This window comes from Lycium ferocissimum, chromosome 4 (genome assembly GCF_029784015.1).
Source record: "Lycium ferocissimum isolate CSIRO_LF1 chromosome 4, AGI_CSIRO_Lferr_CH_V1, whole genome shotgun sequence".
Classification (NCBI taxonomy): domain Eukaryota; kingdom Viridiplantae; phylum Streptophyta; class Magnoliopsida; order Solanales; family Solanaceae; genus Lycium; species Lycium ferocissimum.
This window is the reverse complement of record NC_081345.1, coordinates 19,984,227-20,007,078: the sequence shown is the minus strand read 5'-3', so window position 1 is coordinate 20,007,078 and position 22,852 is coordinate 19,984,227. Positions and strand designations below refer to the sequence as shown.

The 22,852-nt window shown below is 36.0% G+C and overlaps 2 protein-coding genes and 1 long non-coding RNA gene across 3 annotated transcripts; 2 read left to right on the top strand and 1 right to left on the bottom strand.

Moving 5' to 3' along the window:
* The first annotated feature begins 327 nt into the window (after window positions 1–327).
* On the top strand, window positions 328–8,495 carry LOC132051748 (uncharacterized). The gene is made up of 4 exons (XM_059442943.1): window positions 328–559; window positions 6,480–6,538; window positions 7,533–7,714; window positions 8,208–8,495. The coding sequence occupies exons 1-4, from the start codon at window positions 403–405 to the stop codon at window positions 8,278–8,280; spliced, it is 471 nt and encodes a 156-aa protein (XP_059298926.1). The 5' UTR covers window positions 328–402; the 3' UTR covers window positions 8,281–8,495.
* Window positions 8,496–9,518: 1,023 nt separating this feature from the next.
* On the bottom strand, window positions 9,519–18,581 carry LOC132051746 (2-isopropylmalate synthase B). Its single transcript, XM_059442942.1, has 13 exons — window positions 18,078–18,581; window positions 16,875–17,139; window positions 15,425–15,638; window positions 15,263–15,343; window positions 14,662–14,754; window positions 14,491–14,577; window positions 13,022–13,122; window positions 12,404–12,437; window positions 12,254–12,328; window positions 11,844–11,927; window positions 11,598–11,732; window positions 10,585–10,730; window positions 9,519–9,971 (listed from the first exon to the last, which is right to left on the bottom strand). Exons 1-13 carry the CDS (start codon window positions 18,448–18,450, stop codon window positions 9,842–9,844), a joined length of 1,818 nt encoding a protein of 605 aa, XP_059298925.1. The 5' UTR covers window positions 18,451–18,581; the 3' UTR covers window positions 9,519–9,841.
* Window positions 12,590–12,964, top strand: LOC132051747 (uncharacterized). The gene is made up of 2 exons (XR_009413874.1): window positions 12,590–12,723; window positions 12,876–12,964. It is a non-coding gene; the product is annotated as an uncharacterized LOC132051747 (long non-coding RNA).
* Window positions 18,582–22,852: the final 4,271 nt, after the last annotated feature.

Sequence of the window (22,852 nt, the reverse complement as noted above, 5' to 3'; positions counted from 1 at the left end):
TTATAATAACGGGCGATGGCATAAATGAGTCAAACTATTGATGAGTGGCATAAATGAGCTATTTCCTATAGTTCGATGGCATAAATAAATCATTTCCTATAGTTTGATGGCATAAATGAGCCAAACTATTGATGAGTGGCATAAATGAGTCATTTCCGATAGTTGGATGGCATATTTGAGCCTTTTGCGTAGAATATATAGATACTTTTATCTACAAAGGGTACATTGGACATTTCAAGTCCATTCTTGAATGATTTTTTGTTTAAGATAAACTTTGTAGAGTCAAGTCAAAATTACCCGAGGTGTTAAGTGCGATTCGGGTCAAACAATCGTCCTCATAGATAGATAGATAGATAGATAGATCATAGACTCCATCCGCAAAGTGAAAAGAGAGAGTGAAAGATGGGTGTGATGCAGGTAGCATTGATATGCTTCCTTATTGGGAGTCTGGGGGCAAATGCTGAGCAATTAAGCAGGAATGTGTGTGAAGATCTGGGGTTTACGGGTCTAGCTTTATGCTCCGATTGTACTACTCTTTCTGACTATGTCAAAGATCAAGGTGCTTCTTTCTAATCTCCATTTTTACTTCTCCACCTAATTTAGTGTATTCATTGTGGTACAAGGTTTATTGGGTTGTATTTTATGCTTCTTCTTCTACAATTTTCTGAAATAGTTGTTCACAACATCCATTTACTGCATCCATTTCAATTGGTTAGTTACTCCCTCCGGCTCTGACTTTGCACGGAGTTTAAGAAAGTAAAGTAGGACTTTTGAATAGTGTGGTCTAGTTAAACTAAAGATATGTAGAATGTACCAACATGCATTTTAATCGTGTGGTCTTAAACCTGTCATGTAGAAAGTTGGAATCAAAGAGTTGCCAAAAATAAAGAGTCATTCTTTTTTAAACGGACTAAAAAGGAAAGTACAGACAAACATGGCTGAATTAGCTTCATGGATGGGTGTGAATTGGAGAAAAGGCTTGGAGAGTGCAGTATAATTGAAAGAGAAAAGGGAACCGGAGGAGTTGGATAGAACGGCCTAGATATAAAATCCAAGTAATATTGTTTACCCTATATATTGAGAACAGAACCTTTATACGGGAGGAAATGTGGCAAGGCCAGAATTCCTTTTTCAATAGGTTACAGAAGTCTACACCAGGTTATCACTGACAAAAGATCTCTCATCCACAAATTGGTAGCTCATCCCAAACAACTTTTACATACTAATCTGTTAGAAAAGATGACAAATCCACAATGAACAAAAGGAGAATAGAAGCAACTTATCGGATAAAATATTGTGTCGTTGCGAGTCACTACCTTGAAAGTGATTTTAACCCAAATACTGTGTGCAAATTGTTTGAGACCAGTCGGCGGTTGCTTCCCAAAGTTGCACAGCATTCCCAAGCCCGTGCATTCATGGCTGGAAGTTTGGAGTTTGCAAAAATACAATTGCCCAAAAACAAAATTGAGAAGAATAAATTTTGAGAGAATGAGAGGATTTTTTGTTTGTGATAACTCACAAAGAGTGTTGCTTTTATAGGCCAAGTTGCTGGAGTTATAGAAAGGAACATTTACAAAAATTAATCTGTGGCTGTTACAAAAATTAAATTGTGTTGTTACAAAATTTATTCAAGGAGATGTTACAAGATTTATTCTGAAGCAGTTACACAGTGCTGGAAAACAGTCAGGAAAAATAAAGTCATGCTAAAAAGGTGCGCCACACCACACTGCGCACGCATCAGGAGTACGACCTGAGCCGGACAGACGGTGGCGACACACTTGTGTGGTTGCCAAGTTTCAACTCAACAAGCATGGAGGAAACTCAATTAATCCCATGGAGGAAAGAAGTTTGTATGTAAAGTGCTCAAAATAGCTTTAATCTATGTAAAACTTTAGTCTTTCACATAAGACAAAGAAGTAAGTAAAATAAAAGCACCCACAAAGCATTCTTTAACTTTGCATTGCCAACAAAGTGTTAATTATACCAACAATCTCCCACTAATGTAAAGGTAAAGAATGAGAACAATATGTGGTCAAATGAAACCATATGAGCCCTCAATATGCACTACATTCTCTATCCCTATGACGTGTGGTAGTGCTTCGTAAGGTTGAGTTATTTTGCTCTTAATGATTCCATAGCATTAAGGCGGTCTATGTTGAGATAGACTTGATGGAATCACCTACATGAGTATAGAAGTTTGGTCGTCTTTTATGAAAGACTTGGGACGTCTTTCTAGAGCGCTCATGAGATCCAAGGTGTGTGCGTCACCACAAAAGCATTTTGTTAGTATCGCAGAGTTTGTATTAAATTATATTAAATTAAGGATAATATGTGTTGTGGGGGTCTCAATTGAAGTTCATTTGGTTCAAGAGTACTTTAGTTTTTGGATATTGGTTGTTGCCTCACTCCACTACGTGTCAATTCAAATAGAAAGATATTGACACTCAAGTATATAATCCTTCCTTTGCACTAGTAAGGGATTGTTGGTGAGCAAAGTCAAAGCATTCTTTGTGGGTCCCTTTTTTTACTTACTCTCTTTTCTTATGTGAAAGACAAATCTCACATAGAAAGATTAAAGTCATTTTGAGCACTTTATATACAAACTTTTTAGTTAAGCTTCTCCCATGCGTGTTGAGTTGAAACTTGGCAACGTCGCTACAGTCCGGTTTGGCTTGTGCTCGCGACGTGTGATGTGGCGTCGCACACCTTTTTAGCCTAGCTTAATTTTTCCTAACCGTTTCCAGCATTGTGTAACTGCTCCAGAATAAATTCTGTAATAACTACGGATTAATTCCTTTCCGTAGCTTGGCCTTTAACCTCTTTGTGAATTATCGGATACGAAAACAAAATCCTCATTCTCGCAAAGTTGTTCTTCTCAATTATGTTTCTAGACAATTGTATTTCTGCACACTTCCAGCGGTGATTGCACGTGTTATGGAGTACTGTGGAACCTTGGGAAGCGACCGGTCTCAAACGATTTGCACCCTAGTCGAGCTGAAATCGCTTTGAAGATGGTGGCTCGCACATAGTGTTTTATTCGATAAGTTGCTTTTGTTCTCCTTTTGTTCATTGTCATATTCTCCAAATCATGCTTACTTGGCTCTTTTTCTGGGCACCAGAAGTGGAAATGGTATTCGATAGTTGCTTTGACTCATCCAAGACAAGATTTATCCCACATCTGTGGGTAACTAAGATGTGTTGTTTTTGCACTAAGCAACCCAATGCATGTTAATTGCGTTAAATCATAGCTCTGTTTGAACTTGTTTAACTAGTTCTAGTCTGGGAAAAACACAGCAATGGACCTATATCAGGAGTCCTATCTAGAACCTTAATTAATGATAGACGTCTACATAAAAACTATTATGGGCTAAACTAACCTATAATGATTTAACTATGTTATTGATGTTGGAGGATCGTTACACCATGTAGTAAACCTGTAGTAGTTTCCAGTGCACCATTCTCCCCAGTTGGTGGGATTTTGGTAGGGTTTTAAAGGTTCAAGGGGACTGTATGAGTACTAAACCGACACAGAAAAGCTTTCTGGAACACTGATGAAAATGATTTGGAAGGTAGTGGGACATAGAAGCTTATTAGTTTATCTTTGGTGTTACAAAATTCACAATATTTTGCTTCGAATATGCAACCATTTGTAAGTACATAATTCCTGTTTTATTTTGCTATAATATTTTGCAATGGACCTATAGCAGGAGTCCTAACTAGAACCTTAATTAATGATAGACGTCTACATAAAAACTATTATGGGCTAAACTAGCCTGTAATGATTTAACTATGTTATTGATGTTGGAGGATCGTTACACCATGTAGTAAACCTGTAGTAGTTTCCAGTGCACCATTCTCCCCAGTTGGTGGGATTTTGGTAGGGTTTTAAAGGTTCAAGGGGACTGTATGAGTACTAAACCGACATAGAAAAGCTTTCTGGAACACTGATGAAAATGATTTGGAAGGTAGTGGGACATAGAAGCTTATTAGTTTATCTTTGGTGTTACAAAAGTCACAATATTTTGCTTTGAATCTGCAACCATTTGTAAGTACATAATTCCTGTTTTATTTTGCTATAATAGATGCAATCTCGTAGGTGGTCCAAGTCCTTCATATTTGCTATCTCTGTATCTTTGCCCTCATCCTTATACTGCAAAAAATAATTCTTAATTTTTAAGTAAATGCTGAGACCTCTAGAAAAATTGGGATGTATTATTTGCTGAATTTAGTCGTAATATGAGAGGATTATATGGATATGTTAAAAGTCGTGTATCTCAGGCGATGTCTGATTGTGATTAGAAATGTTTGAAACTTGTTCAACCTTTCACTGATCCGGTATGTTACGGTCCCCTGTTATGGATTGAGTTACGGGATGATGTAAGACAAAATCAGAGTTAATGTAGAGAGAATTAGGAGAAGATGATTTCTTTTTCCGACCTATGATGCTGGTTCGTTAAGAGAGAACCTGCGATCTCTTGAGTTTAAGTACTCAAAAACTGGAATAATTTTCTGCATACATTTCCTGGGATAAACATAGAGTTTAAATACAAATACTGATAAGATAACTACCCCTAGAAACTAGGACATGTATCCTAACATAACTGGAATGAGAAACGGCAAACAACTACTACAAAGAAACTGCAAATTACCACTACAAAGAAATATCTGCAAATAACTACTACTGTAAACTATTGGGAGACGAAGGACTGCTAACATTAATTCCCTCCTTCATATCGCGCTTGTCCTCAAGCGCTAAGTGTGGAGGGTACTAGTATTTCCCTCCCTCTTTTTCAGCAAATTCTTCCTCATCATCAATGAAATCAATCCTGAATAATTTATTGCACTTATGGCCCCGAGTGAATAGTTCGTCACAGTTGAAACAGAGTCTCTTAAGTCGTCTTTCGTCCATCTCAGATTTGGTCAATTTCTTCACAAATCTGGCAGGTTGTTGAGGTGAGAAATCTGCTGTCTATGATCTACAGGCATCTAACATTTGCGAACAAAGGGGTTATTCCTTGCGTTCATAAAGCCGGGATAAACTCATCGCCGTAGCCAAATCTGGAGGATTATGCAACTCAACCTCAATTGCTATATAATCAACAAGACTGTGGATATAAAGTTCAATTTTTTGCGACTGTGTGAGTGTACCAGCCCGCGAAACCAACTGCTCAAACTTCTCTTGGTAATCTGTCACAGACCCGATGTGGCGTAACTTAGCCAATTCTCCCAACTTCTGAGTTCTGTAATTGGTGGCCCAAAACGAAGGTTACATTGACGTTTGAATTCATCCCAAGACGGTTGAGGCTTATCTGTCCCTTCCAAACGAAAAGAAGCAAGTCCAACCTTTTCTTCTTCTGAAGTTTGTTGGTGTCGAAAGAAGTGTTCACACCTGTTCAACCATCCCAAAGGGTCGTCTTGGCCATTAAATCGTGGGAAATCCAACTTTGTATATCTAGGAATGATGGAACTTCCTCCTGTTTCTGATCTCGACCCTCCTGGCGCTGCAGCTTTACCCTTCCAACCTCGGTTCTGACTGGTATTTTCAGTTGATTCAGAATAGGCTTTTGAATTTGCCAAATCCTTTGTGAGTGCATCCAAACAAGCATTTATGGCTTCCTGTCTGGCTAAATTGGCTGCACGTTCTTCCTGGAACAAGTTCATCAATTGTGCCAGTTGATGTTGAATTTGATCTCCCATAACTCCCGGCTCTGATATCAAGTTGTTACGGTCCCTTGTTATGGATCGAGTTACGGGACTATGTAAGACAGAATCAAAGTTAACGTAGAGAGAATTAGGAGAATATGATTTCTTTTTTCGACGTATGATACTGGTCCGTTAAGAGAGAACCTACGATCTCTTGAGTTTTACGTACTCAAAAACTGGAATAATATTCTGCATACATTTCCTGGGATAAACATAGAGTTTAAATACAAATACTGATAAGATTACTACCCCTAGAAACTAGAACATGTATTCCTAAGATTATTGGAATGAGAAACTGCAAACTACTACTACAAAGAAAATGCAAATAACTACTACAAAGAAATATATGCAAATAACTACTACGCTAAACTATTGGGAGACGAAGGACTGCTAACACTGTATAAGAATGATATGATAGAAGTACTAAATTTGACTAATCATTATAATTTATTGACAATCAGGTCCATACATAGTCAGAGAAAACTACTTTTTCAGAAGGAAAAAAAGAACAGTGTTGTGGAAAAAATGGCACTAATTCAGAAATCTTCACCAATAAAATATATTCATAGAAGTCTTGCCCCGTATTTGGATGCAGGAACTATTGCCATTTTATTGGTTCTTCCCTTTTTTGTGGATTACTAGGAGTTAATAATGACCAAATAAACTGCTTTTGTGTCAGTATCTTTCTATCATTTTTTTCTCCTAGTATAATTTTCATATGCATGTTCACAAGTATAGTTATGTCTTGCTAAATAGTACTACTGTGTTGTTCACAGAGTTGGTGTCTGAATGTTTGAGCTGTTGTACAGAAGACTCTGAAGATGCCATGAGTAAGGTACAGACCCGACCTAGATATTTCTTCTGCTAGAGGTCATTTTTAGCATCTTTAATTTAGGTTGTATACTTGTATATAGAGTTTTGAAGAGTTTCCTCTGATTTTATGGTCACTAGTGTCGCCGCTTCCATGTAACCACTGGAGAGGTAAGATAGATTCACATTATGATAGATTTATGTTTGCTCCCAAAATACTTTTCGATAAAGATGTTTATGCCCAAAAAATAATTAGAATAAAATAGAGGCAAGACTAAGACGCCAGATGAAGACGCTTATCTGCCCTTCTCCTGTCCCGCATCCATTTTTTTCTTTTGTTAGCGTGTTTATTTGAGGCAAGTTAAAAATATAACTTTTTGGTTTTGATACCTGGCTCACAATCCCCCAGTACTTTGGAAATGAATAAAGTTGTAAAAAATGAGAAGTGGACCAATCGGTCATCTTTTTACAAGCACCTTGACCAAAAAGTTATGAGAGGCGGAGGGAGGAAATAAGATGTCAAAATATCACTTTGGAGAAAGCTGTCTTTTCTTTCCTTTTGCTTTTCTTTTTAAATAACCGAGAATTCCCTAGGGCCAATGGAACACGGTACCTTTCTCCACTTAAATACCATGCTTTTATCTGTGTCAGGGTACGAACCGTGACATTTGTCTAACCCACACGTTACTTGTTGCGTTCTTACCACTAGACCAAAGTCGTGGGGGCACCATTCCTTTCTTTCTTTTTTCATCCTTTTCTCTTATTTGGGGGGATGGTTGAATTCCTAAAGAGTCAGCATGATCTACAATTTTTGCATAAATACATGACATGCTATTTCATAACAGTGAAGTTAGTGGTTCGAGTAGATCATGAACCTTGTGAAACACCAGACTAACATATGAGTTGTTACATCTATCTATGGCAAAGCATGGTACTTCTTTGTTTAGATTGATCAATATGATGCCTCTTACTTTGAGATGATACTTTTAAATTTTAATCTACTCTAATTGTGACTGCAGGTTGTTTATTCTGGAGCAGTTCTGGAAGTCTGCATGAGAAAGCTGGTTTTCTATCCTGAAGTCGTTGGGTTCATTGAAGAAGATAAGGATAAATTCCCTTTCGTAAAAGTTCAATATGCATTTAATTCTCCACCAAAGTTGATCATGTTGGATGAACATGGAGAGCACAAGGAAACCATTAGGTCATCTTCCTGTCTCTTTTTCCCTTCTTTCCTTTGTGTTTTGTGTGGTGGGCACAACTGATTTGTGTTTCTCTAATGCATCTAAAGTGCATCGAGCATGTTCTGTACTAATCAGCACGATGCTTATGGCCTGATACGTTATCTAAATCCTCCTCTTTCATATGTCTTCCTATTTCCCTTCTCAGGAAACTTAACTATATTCAGCATACAGGTAGACAGATATTTAGTTGTCACCGGGAGATAAACTTTTGGGTCATGAGCGTGTGACATGCTAAATGATTTCAGAGATCTTTGTGGTGATCTGATTAGTAACCTAGAGAATTCTGAATACGAGGAGCTGCAAAAGCTGCAATTCATGGAGTTCAGTTTTTTTTTTTTTTTTTCTGACAAAGATTAGTTAGCACCCGGTGCATTGCATCATTCCTTTTGCACGTATGCTCGATAACAGCCAAATCTTTTTCTGGTGATCTAATGTTTTCGGTATGTCTTGCAGAATTGATAACTGGAAACGCGAGCACATATTGCAGTTCTTGAAAGAGAAGGTTAAACCATCATCAGATATCTAATGTGGCTGGCATTCTAGTCCCGTTTTGATCTAGAGCAGTGTTGTGTGGGCTTTTCTTCAACCTGCATCTGATTTCAGAAAAACTCCAAGTCCCGGAGATCGTTCTTATGAGACATGAAATTAATAGCAACCAACAAGTTTGAAGGCTATTCATTTACAAAAAATGCACTGAATTTTGTGCTTTTACGTGCTTGACTTGATCATTTGATTTCGACATTCCTGCTCTTTTTTTTTTTTCGTAGATTTCCTTTCCTACCTCTCCCCTCTTTCTCTTTAATTAGTCATTACTATATGCATTATCGATTAGGAATACCCCTGCCTCAAAAGAGGTTGAGAAAGTTATATTTAATAGTGTGGGTAATTGCGTAATCATATAGCTTTAAAACAATTGAAAATTTCAATCAGTTTATGGTTTCCGCCTGAACTTTATCCAAATGAAAAAGCCTTTCAAAACAACAACAAAAAAAAAAAAAAAAAAAAAAGATATTCTAACGCTTTTTCGAAAACAAATGCCACTAAGGACCGAAGAGGGAAGAAATAATCCAACTTGCCTTACAAGGTAATGTGGTACCAGACATGGTTAAGAAAGATGTTAGGTTGAAACAATTGAAACAAGAATAATTTTCGCCTACTTAAAAGATATCATCTTCGTTTGAAAGGATGCTACTGGATTAGACTGAAGGACCCATTTGTCAATAAATATTATTCACTTTTTCTACAATAATTTCACCTTATTTGAATATCTGCATGTGGTTGTGAAAATTTCAAACTCAACTTGAAGTTTGATTCCAAGTTTAAAAAACAGTTTTTCAACTCCATCTTCACAATTCCAAATAAAATGCGGTGTTCTCTCCTCAAAAAGTATAACCAAACACAAGTTCATTTTCAACTCCAACTTCAAAAATTCCAAATAAAGTGAAAAATATTTGGTTTCTATGGCCAAACGCCTACTTAAATTAACATAAGGGATGAGTTAAGGCCCGTTTGTTCGCTGGCTCTAGAATAGCAAACCGCAAAACACAAATTTGCAAGTTCGGATGGCAAACTGATAAAACAGCAGCCCACACTGTTTCAAAAGGCTGATTGATCAGATACAGGTGCTAGAACATCACCACATATAAATTGATAATAAGAGAAAAAGAGAGATTCATAATTTCTGAAACCATTTGGAAAACTTACCAGGTTTGTGTGATTAAACCAGACTGAGATTCATACTTTAGTAAAGCGGGAGCATGAACAAAGTTATAAGGCTGAAACACGTCTTATATGGACAATGTGTCTTGTGTTTTAACTGATACACCATAAAACTTAAATGATCTTCAAGCACTACCTGGCATTTAAGTTATCTCTTTTGAGTAAACTACAGAATACACATCAACATGCAGAAGAATGGAGAGAATTGAAGAACATGTTAAGCGTATGACGACCCTCTGGCCGCCACAATACTAAAATTGAAGATACATGAAGGTCAAAATTCTTTGAACAGCCTCCCCACTTCTATACAATTGACAAAGCTCCAGGCAGTCACATAAGAACCATAAACTCAATTCGCACAGAAGCACCTATACAACTGCACTGCCTTCGGGTTTGTTGTGTTTCGCTAACAGTTTTCTGAAACTCATCATCTTATTCAAAGCACCAATATAGGCTCGGACACTAGAGATAACAATATCCATATCTGCTCCGGTTCCACTGCAAGAAGAAAGTATATACAAAAGACATTTCTAGTAAGAGAAAGAAAAGGCGATAAATTACAGACTTGCCCAAACAAACATGATGTCTGTGCATTAGCTACCTGTGGATTGAATATATGTTGGACGCATGATTGGCATCCAGCCAAGCATGTATACTATGAATTTTCACTCTTCTACTTGGTGCACACTGACATTGGTGTACCCTTTGGATAAGTCAAATGGAAAAATGGGAGACTGAAGAAAGAACTGGGGGGTCACAGGAGTAAGAGTTGGGAGCAGTACTTGGATAGCCTGGGGGTGCAGCCTGGGGGATGCAGTGATGAGGAAACACAAAGGGTGAGGGCAGTCAAAGGAGAAAAGAAGGGGCCTGCAAGTCCTTTTGTTGGGGGAAGGCTGCACCTATAGAAGAACGGCCAGGAGAAGGGGAGAGAGGTGCAGAGGAGGAAACATGAATCTAAAGACTACTGTCAGATTCAAAATTAGTGTCATCAAAATTACTGTCAGCCTTTCTACCCCCCCAACCACAGCTTCTCTCTATGTTTCCTAGGTTCTATCAGAGAAAGAGGACAAATAAGAATAAACGCAAACAACATGGCTGATACATTTCATACCTAAATGTACGGTGAAAAGTCTCTCCAGTTAAAGCATGGGTTGATGTATGACCATTCTCTCCACGAATTAAGACTCTTGTTGAAGCTATGGCGTCTATACCTTCCGTGACTGCATTCATGGAATACTCAAGGAGTGATACAGGTACCTGCACAATGCGTGACCACTACAATTCATACCAGACCAAAATTCACATTAAACAAAAAAGATGATTAAATAGAGGACAATAAATTGACTGCTGATTTAGAGACAACACCATCCTCCAGATAAAAAACTTGGGTTCTCTTTAGATATATAGGTAACTGCTTGTAAGACAAATTCAAAATGTAAAATTCTTACTCAAAATGCATATCTAAAATAGTTTTACTTATTTTTGGAAACTACAATAAACCTAGTAGGTTGATCATTCATGTGGAAAATAATGAAACTGCTCTTAAATAGATTCATAATACATTATAGAAAAATAGCTAACATTTGTTATTTAGAAATTGGGTTGTCTACTGATGTCATCATTGAATGCGGCACTGGATGCTGAGTTAGGATCGGACTAGCTTTAGAAAAGGACTTCATATGTGGTTATTAAATTTGGATAAGAACTCTAGTCTTAGTTTTTAAGTACAACATATGCTTGGGTTGACCTGACTTCTTCAACAACAAGAAAACTGTTGGAAAAATAAGTTGACCTGAAGGCACTTTATATGTAGACTGTAGTACATATGACGACAAAAAAATACAGGTATGAGGACTCAACAAGACAATATATCCAAAATCACGAGCTTTCGAATATTTTGCTTAACAAAACTCAAACTTGATGCATCTATAGCCAGGGGAGGAAATAAAATTAGTATCTGTATAATTATGAATATGATTTGCATAAAAGAGATCCCACCAAATGTGTTTGGGATTAACCATTTCAAAGTTGAATAGTAACCTACTGATCAGCTTGCAATCAATATGGGTTCTAGCACTGCGACAAGATTATTTATAAGTAGGAAGTTTAATTTCTATTTCAGACCTTGACAATGAGATCAACTGCCTTATAAGCCGCATCAACTGGCCCTGTTCCAACAGAACAAGAAATATGCTCTTGACCATCAGCGTCAATGAGCTTAACAGTTGCCGTAGAAAGGCCAAGACTTCCACAGGTAACCTGTCCATCAAACAGGAAGTCTTTCAATCAGCTGAACTATCCTTTTTAATCCAGATCTACGTCAGCGACTTGAATAGAAACAGTGCAAATACAGTCAACATTAACATCTACCTGTACATTTTGAAGTTGCCAAACAAATTGAGGCTGGAAAACTTCATCTGACATCAGTGCTATCAGGTCATCATCTGTAATTTTCTGAAAGAGCAGTAAGATAAATAGATGAATAAAAACACTATAATTCACAAAATTTGAAGATGTGACATACTTTGTAAAGGTAAGATTGATTACTGAAAGTCAAGAGAGAGTTTTTCATCAATTAAAAAAAAAAATTGTTGAGATCGTAAGTATATTTTTAGCCGATGTTCTATCCACTAGGTAATATAGGAAGGGGAAAATGTTCCAGCCATAAAATCCCAACCCATAAATTCTCAACATAGCAAACTTACTAACCACTCCACGTGCACCTGAATAATAATGTAAATATACCATACAAAAATAGAAATTTCAACAACTTAATTCACCTTTTTCTTCTCAGCCACAGATTTGAATCGCCAAAAGAGGTCATCAAGTTCTTTTCCCTCAATGTCGTATCCAAGCTGCAACAGGACTAAAATTTGTCTCATGCCCTTAAAGATAAACAATAAACTCAATTTTCAGGGCATACGATTTACCTCAAGCATTTTGGATTGCAAAGCATGGCGCCCACTACAAAAGAATGTTCAACATATCAATGTCCTTGAAGATATGATGTAATTCAATGTCAATAGTGAATAGAGCAGTTAGAAGCTAAGTTGCACGGACTCTTCACTTCCGTTGCCGCAACCGTGTCGGATTCTCCAAAAATGCACTAACTTTGGAGTGTCCAACACGCACCCATCGATATTATTGAAGAGTCCGAGCAACATAGGTTAGAAGGGAGGGCACATGAGGAAAAACGGTACAGACTGTGATGACAATTATCTGATGCAATGGTGGCTCTGACCATATTAAAGTGAGGCAAACTCAATAAGCTTCTACTTCATCCCTCCAGAGAAGAGAGGTAAGTTCATAAAAACCTCCACAATTTTAAAACAATGAAGGTGTGATTCACTATCTGAACCAGTAACTGTGTGCAGATCAGGGAGCCTTACTCAAGTAGTAAAGAAAGATTTCCCTCATAGAAACTAAAAGGGTGTACTAAAACAAAGCAAGTTCAATAATCAAGGGATAATAAGTGAAAAACTCAAACAGCACAGAATTCTAACAATTATGCCATCATAGCAATAAGCATTAATTGCTAAATCACATACCTGAGTTTCCCAAGGACAATACCAGATTCACTAGCACGATGAAGCCCAATATCTTCAGGAGATATAATCTCATATGTATCTTTGTGTTTTAACATTCCATCCTAAAGATAAAAAGTAGTTTAAGAAGGGGAAGAGTTTGTAAAGGAAAAACTGAAATAATTTTTTCTTTTTAACAAAAAAAGTTAACAACCTTATGATTTATAAAAAGGTGCAGAATCCAGCTTTGAGGTTAGGAAGAAAAGGGAGAGGAGACACAATATACTACATATATTCAAAGAAGTTTTAACTGAAAAACTTTATGCATTTCAAGGTGATAAAAAAACAGATGCAAATAAAATATTTAATTGAGCTCTAACTACGTCCGTGGCAGATGCATTCAAAGATATTCAAATGCAGGAACAGTAACTACACATCTAAACTCTAAAGTGAGAAGGACCATAAACAAGCAGATTCAAACTCCTGAAAGAAGTTCTTTTATATCAGGAGGTATAAAATCCCTGCCCCTCCTGAAATATGGGCACCGAAAATTTACTTTAATCTATTGCCCCAAGAAGGAAAACTTGGAGCAACTTATCTTAAAAGTCTTTATATTAAGCTGTGAGCCGTTGCTTAAAACTCAGAGATCAAGTTTTCATGCTAAGAGCCAAATTTTCAGTGTCATCGTCTGAAAAAGCTGTGACATACCAGCAAAGATTCAATCTATAGTTCACATTGTCCCAAAACACGTCACTGAGCTACTTTAATTTTTTTTTTTTCTGGACAAGAAAAATATTGTGTATCTCGAAAGTTTTTAGAAGCTCTTCGTAAAATAATTTCGGAAGCACCTCGTAACCCCTTTCCCTTCTTTCTTTCTCCTTCTCTTCCGCTCCTTCATTCTCTTTATCTCTCGCATCAACTCATTTTACAGTATACATCAGCAAATTACTCTTAAAACAGCTACCGTATCCGTATTATGCTTTTGAAATATCAGATTTAACAACCTTAGTAACCACTAACCAGAACCAGACCAATTCTGAAATCTATTATTTTGCTGCGACAAGTTAAAAGATAATACTGTTCATGCTCACTCGTGCAAAAATGGGCCGTTCTTCTTACCCAAGAGAATAGTGAACTCTCCAAATTCTCAGAGCATGGGAATACAAATTACAGAACTTATTGGATGAATAGAATAAGCTATTTTCAACTTAGATAGCAAAAACTCTTGCTTAGTCATAGCATAATAAAGGTAGAATTAACAACATTAAAGCAAAGATACCATGGTTGATTTCTTGAGTTCATCACACAATCTGTAATATAGTTGTCTCTTGTAAATATTTCACAGCACTTACTTGTTGTATATCAATGAATTACTTTTACCAAGAAAAGAAAAGATGCCCATTAACTAGTAAGAAATTTCCCTCTTTCAGGAACTGTTTAGGGTTTAGAACATTTGTTTCTTTCAACAATGAATTAGAGCAAATTACACAAACCTGATGGATGCCACTTTCATGAGCAAAAGCATTAGCTCCAACAATGGCCTTGTGTGGCTGCACATGAAGCCCCGTGTACTCCTCTACCTGCACAAGGGTCAGCAGAATGTGTATCAGAAAAAATATTAACCAGTAAAAGACACCAGACTATGAGATAGTAGGAGTACAAACCATCTTGCTTGAAATGTGTATATGTTTTGTATTAATCCCTGTATATAGGCCACCTAGTACTTGCTCTCCACGACATTTTAAGGCCATTACAACCTATTCCAGCATTCGAGAAGGTAAAAGGTTAGAAAATGAAAGCCCAACATGCCCAAGAGGAAAACCAAACAGAACCAAGTACCATAGAGAGAAAAGGAATCCCATACACGTCAGTAGTTTGTCAGTTTCAACAGCACATAACATAACCTACGGCAGAATGGTTGCATCTTTGCAACTACTGTTTTGCAAAAGAATAAGAACATGTAGCTCCACAAGATCCTCTAATGAAGGTTGGATAATTACACAGTTTCTACTCTAAAATCAGTCTAAAATCAAGATGTTAATTTAGTCTAGGAAGAGGTACAATAGTTCCTTTTGTGCAGAGAATGCCTTACAAGATTATGGGAATTTTTTTGAAGACCCATCTTTTGTCGGGGAAAGAATAGAGGGAAATGCATAGTCAAGGTTGTATAATTAGTGATTCCACCCCTTACCACCCCTCAAATTTTGGAGCTCAAATAATGCCACATAAGAGAACTGAAGTTTCTCAGTGAAAGCAACCACACACCTCCTCCAAAGAAGCATTTCCAGCTCTTTCACCAATACCATTGATGGTCACTTCTACTTGTCTTGCACCTGCACATGCTCCCTGAAATTGAACAGGCTTTAATGTACATACAACTTAAGTTGGCATAAACCACTAGGTTCTCAACAACATCGAACCACATACAGCTAAGGTATTGGCAGTAGAAAGCCCAAGATCGTTCTGGCAGTGTGTTGAAATGATCACATCTTCAATTCCTGCGGTATTGGCTTTTATATCAGCAATCAATTGTCCGAATTCGCTGGGCACAGTGTATCCAACAGTATCAGGGATGTTAAGGGTTGTCGCGCCAGCTTTGATAACCTCTCCAAGGATATGATAAAGGAACTCCGGATCTGATCTGAGAGGAAAAACAGGAAACAAGGCTTTTTTGATAAGGTAAGTAATATTATTAAAACTAGTACCAAGAAGGTACTGCAAATAAACAGGAATAAGGCTCAGTCCAGGAAGAAAAAAGGGGAGCAACAGATCCAAGTTAGCAGAATGCATGAAAGTAGTTCCCATTCTTGATTTTAATCACTGAGCTAGTCTACAAACTTTTATACATGACAACAGAATAATACTTGGTAGTATAACCCTGTTCTTTGATATCTCAAAGCATCATACCAGATAACTCCTTGATAGGAAAAGGTAAATTAACAGAGCACAAGGTCTTATTATCTTTTATGGTGTTCCACTGAGAGGGAAAAAGAGTCACTACATTCAAATAATTTCAAGGTCTCAACATGCGCTAGTTGATAAGAATGCCATAAACATTTGTGTTTAATAAAACAATCTTGGTGTCAGCAGACTTGTGACAAGATTTTCTCCAGAAACTTTTCAGAATTCTTCAGGATCATTCACCATCTAAATTTTGAGTCACTTTAAAATAAACATCTGAATTTATCTAACACTATCTTTAAGCATACAACTATCTGTTCAACATATAAGACCATAATGACCATGACTAATCCAAAAGAAAAACAAGGAAATAAGTCCTATTTACTCCTTAGTTCCCGGATTGGCAACTTTGTGGATAGCATAAACTCAATAATTATCTTCATACAATATAAAACCCCAGAATCAACAATTCTAGCAGGGATGAGGTCAGATGAAATGAAACAATAGCCAACACAAGTATATAATGGTATTTGATAGGGGAATGAAGTGTAAATGTTAATTGACTTAAATAATTATACTATCAAATATATACTCCCTTTGACACTGTTTCATTTTTAGTCGGTCTAAAAAAGAATGACACATTTCTATATTTAGCAACAATTTAACTTTGAACTTCTCATTTTACCCTTAATGAGATGATTTACAGCCAAACAAATATTTATGACTTATTTTAGACCACAAGTTTTAGAAGTGTTTCATTCTTAAACTTCGTATCCAGTCAAACACCTTCACATAAATTGGGACGGAGGGAGTACTATACTAGTGAAAAATGAATAATTACTGATGTAATGGTAAAAATATTCGTCTGCTAACGAAATCCTCACGCCAAAGTCTCAATTCTGAATATCTGAATAATTATTGAAAATGTATAGAAATGAAATGGTGTCAATTATTATGGAAGGTTCAAAATGCAAACCTTCCAGCATCTTCAGGGCTAAATTCAACATCCTCACAGCCAATACTCCTTGCATAAGCAACCATACTCCTAGCTTTCTCAACAACTTCATCTCTACTCATCTTCAACTTAAACTTCATATGTATCTCACTCGTGGCAATAAACGTATGAATCCTCGGTTTCTTTGCATATTTCACAGCCTCCCAAGCCTTATCAATATCCCTCTTATTACACCTCGCAAGTCCACAAATAACCGGTACATGTCCCTCTTCATAAACACCATTACCTGTTGGGAAACAAAGGTAAAAACACTAATAACAAAATTATTTATTACTAGCAAAATAATAGCACTACAAAAAATAAATTTTACTACAATAATATTTTAAGTAAATACGCGAATTGGCTACCGGAAACAGCCTCTCTACCTCCCAAAGTAGGGGTAAGGTCCGCGTACATTGTACCCTCCCCAGACACCACTGGGTATGTTGTTGTTGTTACACGAATTGGCTTTAGTCGTGCTAGGCACTGTCCTAAGAAACTATTTCAATAGTGTGAGATGTTCCCCTTCGATTAAAACGCTATAATAAAATTATCTATTAGCAAAATAATAGCACTGGAATTAGAAATATTCCTACTACAATATTATTTTAAGTAAATACACAAATTGGCTCGAGTCGTGCTAGGCACTGTCCTAAGAGACTATTTCAGCAGTGTGAAATGTTTCCCTGGATTAAACAAGCCTACTTCAGAATCAGCAAAATTTAATTTACAAATCCAGCTAATAAGAAAAAAGAAACAAGGGAAAGAAACAATTATTCCCCCTGTCCCAATTTAAGTCTTACTTTCCTTTTTGGTCTATCCCAAAAAGAATCTCTTTTTTTATATTTAGTAAGTTGACAATGCAAACACCATCCATCAAGTTTAAAACCACAAGATTACATTTTAGTACATTACACACATCTTTAATTTAGAACAACAAGATTAAAAAGTCCCCCTATATTTCTTAAATTCCGTGTTCAACCAAACTAAGACACTTAAATCAGGACAGAGGGAGGAGTATGATAATATTTTAAATAAATACACAAATTGGCTTGAGCCGTACTAGACACTGTCTTAACAAACTATTTCAGCAGCATGAAATGTTTCTCCAGGATTAAACAAGCCTACGTCTATACAGGAATCAGCAAAATTTAAATAACAAATACAGCTAATAAACACCATTACCAACTTCCTTAGCAATTAGCTTGACAGCTTCAAGATCAGCTTCAGAAGAAGCAGGAAAACCAGCTTCAATAATATCAACACCAAGTTTAGCTAATTGACGTGCCACGTCAAGTTTTTCCTTTGTTGTCATTGTTGCCCCGGGTGATTGTTCCCCATCACGGAGTGTTGTGTCGAAGATTCGGATGTAGTTCGGGTCGGGTATGTGGTTCGGTGTGTATTCGGGTCGATTTCGGATTGAGCAACGGATAAGGGCGTGTTTGGGGAATGATGGTTTGAAGTTGAGAGCTTGAGAGTGAATGAGAGGGTTTTTGTGGTTGAATGAGATGTTAGGGTTACGGGAAAATGTGTGGTTTGTGGCGGTGATAGACGCCATTGTTGGAGTTTGAGAGAAATGGAAATGGTGAAGTCAAGGATAAACGTGGGGTTTTAATAGCGGCGGCGCATGTAGACACTGAAAATTTCAAGTTAGAAGATAAAAATAAACAAAACACAAGAAAGAAAAATAATTAAGGAAAAATTACGTTCTTTCGTCTATTTTTTAAAAAAATACTCCCTCCTTCGCTTCTACTTATCAGCTTTTAACTTTTCACGTTATTTAAAAAATAATAAATAAAATATGTATTTTATCATAATATTTATATTAATTTAAAAATAATTTAAAATGTGTAATTAATATTAAAAATAAAATAAAAGATATTTTGATATGTGAAAATGATAAGTAGAACTAAAAATATATTTTAAAAATAGAACAAGTAAAAGTGAACGGATGAAGTAGTTAACGACATACCTAAAGTTGGACAGACCTTATCCTAACTCAATTTCAACAAATAGTGTATTTTTGAAAATTTCCCAAACATTAAATGTCCAATTTAAAAGGAAAAAAAAAATGTTTTCTGATTAAAGTTAGTAGAAAGGCATCGAAAAACCTTTTAGTCGTCACCAACGACGAGCTTTAAAGTGGCCCTTATCCATTTAGACACTTCAATTGGGTCATTCTATTCCATTTAGACACTTTTGCTATTATCGGAGTAAAACCAACACTATCGTCTCCTACGTGGATTAAGTGGCCAATTAAATTGTGACGACTCATTTAAATTGTGTCAACTCAATTAAATTGTGTCAACTCATTTTAATTGTAAATTCACTAATTTATAAATTCGTGGAGTTTTGATCATTAAAAATTGGCGCTTTTAATTTGATTGGATGTCTGATGAGGTGGCGCCCCTTTGGTGTTGGTTTCTTCAAAGATAACGTTGTAAAAAAGTATCTAAGTGGAATAAAAATGATCCACCTGAAGTGTTTAAATGGAATAAGGGTCAGTTTAGGTGCTCAAGTGAAAGAAGTGGACGACCACATGTGTCTGTCGATGGGTTTGGCCGTAAAGTTATAAGGAAAAGGTTATGTGATATGCTCGTCACCGTATTTATGAGATTATGAGAAATGAAAATGGTGAAGTCAAGGATGAGCATGTGGGGTTTAACTGGCGGCGCATGAAGAGAGTGGAAATTCAAGATTTTTTTTTTTTTTTTTTAAAGTACCTGCAAAGGAAAAAGAATTAAATGCCAGTTTTAAACACTTGAGGTCCCCACTATTTTTTTTAGGTCCATGAGGTCCCCACTAATTCGAAGGCTAAGAAAATTGGGGAAGCTAACATTGTACGCTTTTAATTTCAACCAATTATTGCGATGAGTGCTCCTTGTTTCGATTCATAGTTTGTGACTTTCACTCACATGGGAGAAAATTGATTTACAGGTAGAATCAAACATGTTGTATTTATAGATACTAAACTGATAATATTTATAAAATATTAAACTGATAAAATATGAATAGTTTACCGGGATTTTGAGGAATTAATTCAAGGAACGAAAAACACAAAAAGGAAAAACAATTAAATTGCCAAAATAATAATTGCGTTTGTTGAAAGAAAAGGGCACCTACCTAATTTAAAGGGTACGAACATTTTGGTGTATAGAAAAAGTAAATGATCCTATTTAAGAATGGGTCCGCAATTAAAATGATCCAAAAGTGAAATTTTGATCTAAAATAACCAAAAAATAAATAAATTACAAAAGTACATTTTGTGCACAAAATTATTGTGCAATAGTAGTTAACGGTGACGGTCACCGTTAAGTCCTATTGCGCACTGATTTTGTGCGCAATAGGAGTTTAATAAAAGCCCGACAGTCTCTTCCCCGATCGGTCCCCCCACCTTTTAAAAAAATATTTACACCATTAACACCCAATTTCCAAGGTCCCACATTCCAAAAGTGTCATTTTCATGTTACTTTTTAACCCGAAAATCAATATTCTCATTATATTCAAGTCAAGAAACAAGTTTCGAAGTTTGGATTTCAGAATAAAGCGCCATAGAACACTAGAACTTGATTTCAAAAACAACCTTTAATCTACGTATTTTACAATGAATTTTGTAATTACATTATTAAATATATTATTATCCTAAACATGATTAATGTTTAATAGTCGCGGATTTCGAAAAAAAAATTACCCATTATTTGGTCTGACATCTATTACTTTCAACATTTCGATTTTCAACATTAGGATCAAGATCCTATTTTGGGATCGTGACCGACACTTAGGAAGTGCCCCAAACAAACCTCATATATAAAATATTGGACAAAGTTTTTTTAATTTTAGGATTATCCAAAATATTTTTAGTTCGGAATCAACAACATGATCAATCAATATTAAAGCAAATCATAATTTTCATCAACCGACCGTTCCAACACAATAATAATACATCCACCTGATGTTAGAAGCAAACTAAGAAGCATTCTTAGCTTTAGTCAAGGAAAACAGTCTCATTTCCCGCAATACCAGTATCATAGGAGTCCTGAAAATTGTGTGGGACGAAAAAAGTACGCCATTGTAACACTGCTATACTTGGTTCCTACACGATAGTTCAGGTAGCTAGAAAACTCACGAAAAAGTGATAGATTCAGTGTTTTTTTATCATTATCTCATTTGAGAAACATTTGATAGTTCCTGAAATGCTGAAAGGCGGTGGCGGATAAAGGATCTTATTATGGGGGTTGAAAATATATAAAAAGTAAGAAACGAGGAAGCGAGGGTTGACATCTACTATGTTATACATGAAAAATAATTTTAACCTTGTGTATACAAGGTAATTTTTTGCCCAAGGGGGTTCGGGTGAACACCCTGGCCACCACTTGGCTCCGCCCCTGCTGAGCTGTACGATCAAGAAATTAGAGGATAGGAGAAAGCTTCATTCGAGAAAGCTTCATTCCTAAAAGGTAGAGTCAATCGTTAACTGAGTTTTTGCATTTCTAGTGCTAATTTTCAATATTTTAATTGGTCGGATAATTAATCTATGTGAGTTGATTTTTGGTACAATATTGAACATCTTTAGCTCTAGCGGATTTCGAAAGTTGAAATTGGAGATTCATGTTAATTAGTTAAACGTTTTCAACTCGGAGATTGTTCTTCTGATGTATAAGAGATATCAGAAATTCAAGCCATGAAAATCGAAGTGTTGGTTTGCGAGAGAAAAAAAGAACTCTAAGGTATCTTTTTAGAAACTTTTTGTGAATCTTGAAAAACGTTGTTAGGTCTTGGTGGTTAAGATGTCCTGGCATAATGCTTGTATGTTTCCCTACCATGATAATTATGTGCAAAATGCCATCCTTGTCCAATGAGAGAAATGGTGGATTTTGGGCCATCATTTAATTTAATAGCTTAAAGCAACGGACAAAACATGCATAAGGATAATACTTAAGGAGCCGTTTGGACATGATTTGAAATGATGAGATGAAATCACGAGATGAAATCATGAAATGAAATCATGTTTGAACATGCAATTTGGATTTCTTAAGTTGTATTTTTTCTTATGGACATAAAAATCCCACAAGTTGTGAAAATCATCAAAACTTTCCAATTCTTATACAATCTTACCAAATGAGCAAGTCATAATTCATAACAAAATTAATACGGTACTAGAAGCAGTGGCAGAGCCAGGATTTTCACCGAGGGGGTTCAAAATATAAAAAAATAAACATACGAAGAAGCCTAAGGGGGTTCAACATCTACTATATATACACAAAAAATAATTTTAACCTTGTAAAATAATATTTTTTTTTGCCGAGGGGGTTCGGATGAACACCCTCGGCTCTATGTGGCTCTGTCACTGACTAGAAGACCTTTCTAAAAAATACAAAATCAATTGATCAAGTTTTAATGCAATAAAATGGAAAATTGAATATGAGTTGTAATGTAACTACTCTTTAATATAATCTTCCAACATGATTGGTAAGAGCAACTTTGTTATAAATACACTACCAACTTGTAGATCTTTTAATTTTTATAAATAGATGGTAAACATGATTGCTAAATATATCTACCAACTTATGGATCTTTTTTTTACAAAATATAAACTTATGGGTCAACTTTTATATTTAGAAAATTTGAAATCATAATTTAAAATCCCAAATTATGCCTTTTTTGATGATTTGAAATTTCATCTCATGAGATGAAATCGCATATCCAACGCTAAAATCATTAGATGAAATATGTCCACGCCTACTTAGGGAGCGTCCTTATCCTTTAAACAACCTTTCTTTTTTGCTGTGATGCTCTTATCTTATTTAAACCCTGGCCTTTCTTACTTGATGATAAAGCAAATAACTAAAGATAAGGGTATGCATATCTTAAATAGGGTCCTAAAAACGGCTATTTGTGCACTTGCTTGCCCCTTTGTCCTCTCAAAGATAAAGAGTCTCTCACTAACAACCAATAGAAAT